Below are 10,000 nucleotides of genomic sequence, written 5' to 3'. Positions count from 1 at the left end.
CTCACTGACGGACTGAAGATGATCTGTCTCTCTCACTGTGAGTGTGTGTGTGTGTGTGTGTGTGTGTGTGTGTAGAGGGCGGGAACAGCACTAATTACACACACTCATCGAACATGCTCAAAATCGCATATTGGGATTATAATAATGAGTGTATAAAGTGTGTAGCGCAGCTCGAGACAATTTAGGCATTTCACTCAACTTTTCAAACAAAAACAGTCATTTATCAGAATAGTTCGGCCCTGAAATCTGCTTGGGTTGTTCTAGAGCCCAACCCTGCATCCCAGTGAGCATACTATCCGCCCTAAATAGTTTTGAATATTACTAATGTCACATATTTAAGATGGATGGGAAGCACACTGTTTGTTCAGTGCACACTGCACATGCGCAAAATCACTATAAACAGTGTGCAGTTCTGCTGAAGAACTATTTTAACTGGAAGTATTGACTATTACTGTTTTGTTTTTTAATATAACATGTAAATACAGAAAACACAACTGAGACTGAACACTGTTTTAATGTGTCAAGAGAGCACTGACCATATGAGTGCTGCTTTGGCTTCTATATTGGATCAAAGAAATGTCTTTTTCCACAAATTTTGTATGTTTGCAAATTGTATAATATCCAAGGTACACATTTCTAGTAACTGTGCAGTTAATTCTCGTTTTGTATTTTCAGAAAGTTTTGGAATATTTTTCCTCTCCCTAAATTTGTCACTACCAAAAGACAATAATAAATAATTTAATAAGAAGGGTTACATTGACCTGTTAAGATTTTGTTTACATATATTTTTTTGCTATTTTTTAAAAAATGTTTACACAGGTAAATCAATAACAATTACAATTTTAACAATATTTCAAGTGTAATTTATGAGATTTGTTGCATTTTTAATCCAGTCTTTCTTTATAAAAGTCATAAAGTTTATCAAACTGATTTCAAAGTGAAGGATTCATTAGTTTGAATCAAACACTATAATAACATATTAGTTAATCATTCAATATTTTATTTTATGTTCCAGTAGTGACCACATCACATTAACTTGCATACTAAAACATTAATGATTTGCATAACTGTCACTCTAAAAAATGCTGGGTTAAAAACAACCCAAGTTGGGTTGAAAAATGGACAAACCCAGCAATTGGGTTGTTTTAACCCAGTGGTTGGGTTAAATGTTTGCCCAACCTGCTGGGTAGTTTTATTTAACCCAACTACTGATTAAAAATGACTTTATGTCTGGCTTAAAATGAATCCAAAATAGGTGAGAAATTAAAAATCAGAAACATAATTACTAGAGGCAACAATAATAATCAAAAGTTGTACATTTATTAATAAGCAATTTAACAAATGTTTATTGTTTATTATTCATTATCTTATTAATAAATGCTCATTTATTAAACATATTAATAAATGTTAATTTCCAGCATATTTTGGGTTCATTTTAAGCAAGCAATACAGTAATTTTTGAGTTTAATAAAACTACACAGCACGTTGGGCAAACATTTAACCCAACCACTGGGTTAAAACAACCCAATTGCTGGGTTTGTCCATTTTCAACCCAACTTGGGTTGTTTTTAACCCAGCATTTTTTAGAGTGTAATAAAATATAGTTTATTTGCTCCAAATAAATGATTAAAAACAGTCTCAGCCAATGAACTAAAACATACAGTTTTTTGGTAGTGACATTTTTTTTACATAAAGTTTCATGATTTAAATATAAAATTAATATTTTTTAACTTCACTTCTTATAAAAAAAAAAATAAAAAAATCAAAAATATATTTTAAACATTATATATTAAAAACAACAATGGACAAAATTTCAATATCATTTTCACAAGTTGAAATTTAAGGGTTCAGGACAGACAGGACAGTCCCAATTGAAAGTACCCAATAAATGATGATTTTATACATATTAATCTTACTGATATTTTAAATATTATTGTGGGATTCAATAGATAATATAAGGATCTTAGTAAACATCTAAAATTTGAATACATAAAAGCTTTTTAAATGCGTTTTTTGGTTGTGGAACAGCAGTTTGCACCAGAATGGCTCATATTCGAGTGAACTACACAAATCTGAAGTTGATGATGCATAAAATGGCTAAACTGTCAGTTGACATTTGGATAGTTTGGGATGAACGGTCACAAGCTCGATTTATCAAACAAAGACTGTTTAGGAGGTTTGCACTAACATTAGTGATAATGATCGACTCTAATTAGGCATGAAATGAGATGATTACATGGAAACACAAACAACAGATCTTTATGGCCAAATCTTGACATCATGAATATTAAAAAGATCAAGAGATAAAAATGCACATGACCTTGTATAAATTGCATAATCATTTATTTTGGTTAATTCCTATTAACAAATTGCAAAAACACACTCCAGTAGGAGGAAGCTGTTTGTCTTGCTGAGTGTTTTCTTTGGGAAGCGCAGCTGTAACGTCTGGATTTCACAACATTCTTATTGCTGCATATTTGTCGAAGTTGAGATGCATCTATCCAAACATCTCCACTGGTCTGAATTCAAGAGTAGTGTGTGTGTGTGTGTTTGTGAGGGGATCTGGGTGTGTCACACACACACACACACACACACAGCAGCTGGTCAGCACACTTTCACCCCAGGGCCGTCGAGTATCACGTATCCTCCATCACACACGAGAGCCACAAATCAACACAAGTGATGCATTCAACATCTGATCCCTGAAAGGGTTTGCCTGGAAATGAGTTGAGGAACATTACAGATACAGTTGATTAATCAGAAAGTGTTCGAGATGCACCGATATATCGGAAAATAATAGTTTAAAAACAGCCGATAGTCAGGGCTGATATCAATCAAAAGATGGCCAGAGAATGCACTGAATTTGTGCTTTGTGTAAAGAAAATGCTAAGAAACCAGTTTAATGTTCAATATTAATATTGATTATATGAATTAATAACATTCAGAAAGTTAAGAAATATTAATTTAATCTTCAGAATTTAGTTAATGTGTGTTTATTAATTAGAGTAATGTGTTTGATTAAATGGAGAGAATAATGTTTTTATTTGCATTTCTTTCAAAATATAATAATACAAAAATAATGATTAATTATAACGAAATTATTATTCATTTAAAAGAAAGTATAAGAATATCTGTGCATCTCTAGTTTTTGTATTACAATTTTGTTCAAAAATGCACTAATTAAATATGCACTAAATTGAATGCACATAAATCTGAACACTGGATAAAGCCATAATTCATAATTCTTGTTTGGATTTGTTGACATATTAAAGGTTTTTATAGAGGGTATTTTTGGATTTCTCTTTTAAGCACTCCACAAATCAGAATAATTGTCATAATTATGACATTAAAAACCTCAAATATGAATAAAAGGTTGAAATTATGGCAGAAACTCAAAACTGACTTATAAAAAGTTAATTAGCTATTAGTTTGTCACTCCATAAATCAGAAAATACTGTCAGCAGACAGAAAAAAAATATATTTCCATCATGTTTTTATGAGTAAAATGAATGATGTATGAACAAGCCGTCAGAATATAAAGTTTGGTGTGTGTAAAGCTGAAGATTTCTGACTCAAACTCACCATAAAAGTGCAATAAAATAAACTCTTAAATGTGTTTTGGATGTTTTCCTTCCACTGGTCTAGAATCTGAGCAGTGCATGAAAACACTGCTTTAGCCTGTAGTGTCTCGCCTTAAATTGTGACGGATTAAACTAGCAGTCAGCTCCTCTGGCATTTAAACACACACACACACACACACACACACACACACACACACACACACACACACACACACACACACAGCACCTGTCTGCATGCGACAGACACAGCAGCTGCAACAATCCTGACAGTCACACTCACTTTGACAACACTGCCTTTGTCTTCGCCCTGACAAAGTGCTGACCGCTTATTTTACACATACACACACACACGTCAAACTTTCTCACACACATCAGCTCTAAACACACAAACACACGCAGCAGATGCAGAGATGGATGAAGTGCTCTGGCTGTTGCACAAATATGATTCAACTTATTGCCAAACTGCCCATTCCATGGAAGAACATGAACGCAAACACTTCCAGCAATGCAAACTTCATGTTTCAGCATGTTAGATTGCGCAACAGCATCCAACTCTGTGAAGGAATCAGTTTAATCGCTGGAATTATTCTTGATGTTCTCGTCATGCGAGACGCTCACACAAACACAAAAAAGAACACAAAGTTGAGCACATATTTATTGAACAACAATACAAACACTGAACGCTGCGGGAGGAGGTGTGGATTACTGCAGAGGGGGCGGGGCTGTGGGCGGAGCTTCAGCTATGGGGGGAGGAGTCACTGTTGAGGATGAGGGAATCTCCACCTGCAAGAAGAGAATTTTATCAAATATAAGTAAATAATGAGAGGAAACATGATTGAAGATGCTGGAATATACAGAAAACACATCAGGGCTCGACAGTAAGGTCTGTCCGATGGCCAGGGGTCAGTGTGAACGACGCTCGGGACAGCAGACGGAACGGTGTTGTGGGGTGTGCGATAAATATTATCTATTATATTGTAATTGTTGATAAAAACGATATGATATTATCAAGTATGTCCCTCACTTTACAAAAACACACACATTGAGTGCACACATGCACTACATGACGTAGTCTAGTAGGTTAGACTAGTGCACATGCGTATTTAGAGTATGCGCATTCATGCATGATTTAATCTATTAAAATGCCTTTAGAATGCATCAGAATTCAAGATAAGAGGCAAAAATGCCCCTGTATATATTTCATATTTATATCATTTAATACAGTATTACACAAAGAGCAGTTTTTCTCCAAATATTAGCATGATTATAAATGTGACATTGATTTTATTCAGCGTACAGTTTAATGAACAAGAGCTTAATATCAAGTGACTTACATTTAAGACATCAAGGAAAACAATTCCAAAATCCATAGAATTGTTTTGCGTCTCTGAGCAACACTTCCTGAATGAATCAGCCGTTTGAATGAATCGGTTGAATCTCAATGACTCGCTCATTAACAGTGATTCACTGCCGCCTACTGGCCGGTTTAAATTCACATTTAAAGTGTCATTTTTTTAAAGGTGCCGTAGAACATGTTTTCAAAAGACGTTTAACGCCTTGTGACTAAACGGGTGCCAATGTGAGTGCGCACACACCGACGCGAAAAACGCAAGGCGTTTTAAAAAACACCTCGGGTTCATTTTTTTGGTTTGACGCGCTGCGTTAAAAACTGGCCGACCAACGAGATTGGTGCTTTTGTTCAATAGATGTGTATTATTTCTGTATTTTTGCCGTTTTTTTTAATTTACATTCAAATTTGCACTACTGTTTCTGACTACCATCTCTCATATATATGGCATTTAATATCTGCATTTTTATCTTCTTTAACTTTACTAATATCATAAATCTGTTTATTTGCACTACCGTTAAGCACAAGCGCCACATACTGTCAGGGAGTGAATTTGCACGTTCACTCTGCGCATCGCCAGTGAAAATCGCTTGAGTGTGAACACAAAAAACGTCTGGCGATAAACGCGTGCGATATTCGTCCCGGTGTGTACAGGCCTTAAGGTGTCCCCTGAATGTGTCTGTGAAGTTTCAGCTCAAAATACCCCATAGATTTTTTTTAATTCATTTTTTTAACTACCTATTTTGGGACATCATTAAATATGCGCCGATTCAGGCTGCAGCCCCTTTAATTCTCGTGCTCCCCTCCCCCAGAGCTCGCACTTGCTTTAAACAGCATAAAGTTCACACAGCTAATATAACCCTCAAAATGGATCTTTATAAAGTGTTCGTCATGCAGCATGTCTAATCGCGTAAGTATAGTATTTATTTGGATGTTTACATTTGATTCTGAATGAATTTGAGGCTATACTCCGTGGCTAAAGCTAACATTACACACTGCTCTTGACTGATGAACTTTAATAATGTTTAATATATAGTTATACATTAGATTACAACTTCTGTACCTGAAAATCTCCTGTTTAAACCTCCATGAAAAACTTGAAAAGCACCATTTATTTCATGTATATGTTTGTTCTGTTGTATTTATTTGTGCTATTACTCTTAATTTATTAGTTATTTGTTAGTATTTTATTACTTACTGTTTATTTGTCTAACAATATTTAAAATATAAATTAATCTAGTAGCTTTTGGTGTCATAACCCTATTTATTAAGGTTAAATGTAACAAAGACAACAAAAACAATAACTATGCTTATTTATAGGCCCATTTTCTTGTCTTTTACTTTTATTAATTGTTTGTTGTGGGGCCAGTAAAAATTTGAACCACTGGCCCGACCCGAGACAGTAGAAAACACCCTTAGCGTTGAGCCCTGCTCATGGCTGAACATTAAAGATTTCTTACTAGTCTTTCTGCTCTTTTCCGCAGCTTCCTCCACACTGTGTGATTCGCCTAAAAAGACATGTAAAACAATGAAGATATGTGCATGTGTAAACAAACTCAAATGTGCACAATATACTAGACTCAGAAAATCACAAACATAAAGATTGAACTGCTTTTCACTGTTCTGCATTTACATTATATGGGTATAATTCATAGTAATACTGCGAGACTGAGTGTGAGAGTAATTAAGTAATTATGTTAATAATGTTAATTAATATAATTTTTCAAACACACTACAGATACGTACGGTCAGATTCATTGGCAGCGAGAGACCCTGAGCCCTGCGCCGGACGCCCCATGCGCTCTCTCCCACTGTATGGATGCACGTGACCTCATACTGTGAGCACAGACCCGTGCGGGACACTAGAGGGCCTCCGCTCAGCGTCACATGATCACCACACCTGGGGAACACACACAAATGTGCTCAGACACAATAAACATACCAAACTTGTCTGAGTTTGACAATAAAACTTCCAAAAGATATCCGTTACTTACTTGATTTTAAGATGAACTTCAGAATTCTAGAATAGAAATAAATTTTACTGTACCTTCTGATGTTGTGTGTGTGTGTGTGTGTGTGTGTGTGTGTGTGTGTGTGTGTGTGTGTGTGTGTGTGTGTGTGTGTGTGTGTGTGTGTGTGTGTTCACCTGTATAACGATACGGTCCCATTCTGACTTTGAGCTGCTCTCTCTTCAACTTCCTCCTGTTTACACCTGCACAATGACAGTCACATGAATAGTGTTTTCATACACTTCAATATTCATCAGTGATGTATGAAATACATGCTTTCATAATCTGTACCTGCTGTGAGAGAAGATCTCCAGCGCCACCGACGGCGAAACATCCAGCGGTTCCCACGGCAGATCTTTCTGGACGAGCTGCAGCGCATCACGGGTGAAACTGCGCAGACTCTCCTGAAACGGATCCTCAGAGTGAACCGAACGTCAGCACAGATGCATTCATACCGACACGACCGGGAGCTTGAATTAACACCTCAAGAGTTCAGCAAGTGCAAACTGGTAAATTAAATTAATTTTATTCATTTTAAATGCCATAAAAATGAATAAAACAGCCAATAATTTGGCATAAAACATTAGGCATATCTTATGCATATATTATCGCTGAACACTTAATCATCTGAACACTTTCCCAGAAGACAAAAATGCATGAGATCACATGACTTTACACCGGGTGTGTCTCATACGTTCTGAAAAGTGAAGCCACGGGCTCTTTGATCGCCCCCTGGAGGCTGGATGCAGTACAGGTCATAAACCCCGCCCTCTCAATGCAGTCGAATGAGACTTCAGTGAAAACTTAAAAATAAATTCTGCTTCAAATAAAACTTTCTGAAAGATGGTTTTGGTCATTTAAGGTAGTTGTTATCACACTGATATATATTCAATTGTTCGTTTTTGTGATGATTTAGATTTTAGCTAGCAATTTGATGCTATAGAAACGGGGCGTGTCGTCATGATTCGAAGTTGATTGACAGCTTGTCTGAGGACTGTCGGAGCTTCGAGGGGAGATTGAAGATGTATTAACTAACTGTTAATTTTCGATTTCTTTGTCATTAACACCAACAAAATGAGTTGTTCAGCAGTAAACTGTACTAACCGACCTACAGGATCTGACGGATCACTGAACCTTTTTTTCTGTAACATCAAATGTGGGCGTTATAAGCTAATTAATAAATGTTATTAGTTAAGATAACACACCTAATGTTAACCATGTCGGGAAAAAGCAGGTGATCGTTATCTGGCAGTTACTTATTATTTTTATGGGTATAAAATAATAATTAGCAGGACAAAACTAATGATAGCTTACTCTAATTACAGCAATCGATCTCCTGTAACGTTAGTTGAACTTGATTTAAAATGGCAGGACCGTTTCTGACGATTTAGAGTTGTTTCTAGTGGCATATTATATTGATTTTATCTACTGAATTTGCTGTTTCAAAATTATTATTGCTCTAGAAACAGAATAGCCTATTATTTTATAGGTAGACTTTTAAATTGTGTATAATTTTTATAGTCTATTTAAAATACATGAATGACGACGCATTCGTCTGGGCGGAAGTTTGATATCGCGACTCCGCCTCCGGCTCAACTGACGATTCCTTCTGCGCATGCCCAGGCTCCAAACTTTTTTTTTTTTTTAGTATTGCGTAACGTGTCAGCGCCCATTCATCAGCCCATTTTGGCTTCAGTTCAATACAATGGAAGGAAGCGACGTCGCGGCGTCCATCTTTTTTTACAGTCTATGCTTTACACACCTGTCAATCAACCACAGCACTAAAACCAGAGTTTAAAGATAAATAAATCTAAATCCACACCTTGAATGCAATGCAGTTCACCAAAAGCATCCACCAAATGCATGAGTGTAAATGTATGAAAATAAGCATCTGATTAAAAGTTGCATGCACAAAACTGCACTGAACATCATCTGAAGTTCATTTCACACACATTTTAACATTTTCATGTTAATAGCCGCTGATGTCAGATATTAAGATACCTCTGTGGGCGTCCAGGAGTCTAAACGAGAGTCCAGAACCAGATCACAACAGAACGCGCCGGCGGTCACTGCAAACACAACAGGTGAAAGGTTAACATCGTCTGAATATGACACACGTGTGATAACTAGGGGTGTAACGGGACATGTACAGAACTTCGCTGTGAGTATATCATGTAACGTGCATGAGTGCAAGCAGTTAGTTACTGTCTGCAGTTCACTTAACAGCCACCGGTGGCGCTAATAACACAGCTTTCTGAATTCTACATATAGTTGGTAAAATTACTGTTTAACAATAATAATAAATAAAAAAAAACAGATGGCTGTTTTTCCCCCTGCTGTACCAAAAACATACCAAACCGTGACTTTAAAAATGAAGCGTCATATAATGTTAATGTTATTGCATTGAAATAAAATTTTTAAAAAAAAGATTTTTCCTCACAATTGCATAATATAAAGTCGCAATTGTTAGGAAAAAACTCAGTATTGTGAGAAAAAAAAAATTGGCAATTATCTTTTAAATCGTTTTAATCAATCCATGGCAGAAACAAGCTCAATCAGATCAATTACAAATAAAAATGTGCTAATTGACAAAAAGACTGAATCCAATATTTGGTGATCATGTAGCATAATGAGAGATTCCCAAGTGATTTTAACACTAAATTAGGTAAAGGATTTTCAACAGCACAGGATCAGATCTACCTGGTACTTCTGGAATCTTCAGCAGCTCGACGCTGAACTCGTCCTTAAACGCTCCGTCGAGCACATGACCCAGAAGAGCCGCACAGGAGCGCCAGTACGCCTGACACACACACACACACACACACACACACACACACACACACACACACCAGTTCATTATGCCTCGATGATAAATGACACATTAATTATTTAGACTGATTTAGAAACATCAACACAAACACATTCTAAAGCATCTAAAACACTCGTGAAAATGGTGACACTTTACAAGGTCTCATTAGAATCAGAATCAGAAAGAGCTTTATTGCTTTGTGATGGAATTTTTTATTAATCATAACTAATATTTCTTTTTCTCGCAGGAATTA

General features: G+C 36.0%; 2 protein-coding genes across 3 annotated transcripts in view; both read right to left on the bottom strand.

Annotated features, from left to right (window-relative positions):
- Positions 1–50, bottom strand: part of jam2a (junctional adhesion molecule 2a) — an 18,157-nt gene extending 18,107 nt beyond the window's left edge. The window contains exon 1 of one of the 2 annotated variants that reach the window (XM_067403999.1): positions 1–50. This exon is cut by the window's left edge and continues 214 nt beyond it. The gene's annotated coding sequence lies outside the window, so the exon portion shown is untranslated. The other variant, XM_067404000.1, reaches the window with a different exon arrangement.
- A 3,663-nt stretch (positions 51–3,713) lies between these two features.
- The window catches only part of mrpl39 (mitochondrial ribosomal protein L39), a 10,847-nt gene continuing 4,560 nt past the window's right edge, over positions 3,714–10,000 (bottom strand). Inside the window, exons 4-10 of the mRNA XM_067403414.1 lie at positions 9,639–9,738; positions 8,940–9,007; positions 7,230–7,342; positions 7,076–7,141; positions 6,676–6,829; positions 6,390–6,437; positions 3,714–4,364 (exon numbers count right to left, since the gene is read on the bottom strand). Of these exons, the coding sequence (XP_067259515.1) occupies positions 4,284–4,364; positions 6,390–6,437; positions 6,676–6,829; positions 7,076–7,141; positions 7,230–7,342; positions 8,940–9,007; positions 9,639–9,738 (630 nt within the window). The 3' untranslated portion in view covers positions 3,714–4,283. The remainder of the gene's footprint in view (positions 4,365–6,389; positions 6,438–6,675; positions 6,830–7,075; positions 7,142–7,229; positions 7,343–8,939; positions 9,008–9,638; positions 9,739–10,000) is intronic.

The sequence above is a fragment of the Chanodichthys erythropterus genome, chromosome 12, assembly GCF_024489055.1.
Source record: "Chanodichthys erythropterus isolate Z2021 chromosome 12, ASM2448905v1, whole genome shotgun sequence".
Taxonomy (NCBI): Eukaryota; Metazoa; Chordata; class Actinopteri; order Cypriniformes; family Xenocyprididae; genus Chanodichthys; species Chanodichthys erythropterus.
Note: the sequence above shows the minus strand (reverse complement) of the source record. Positions and strands in the feature narration are given on the sequence as shown.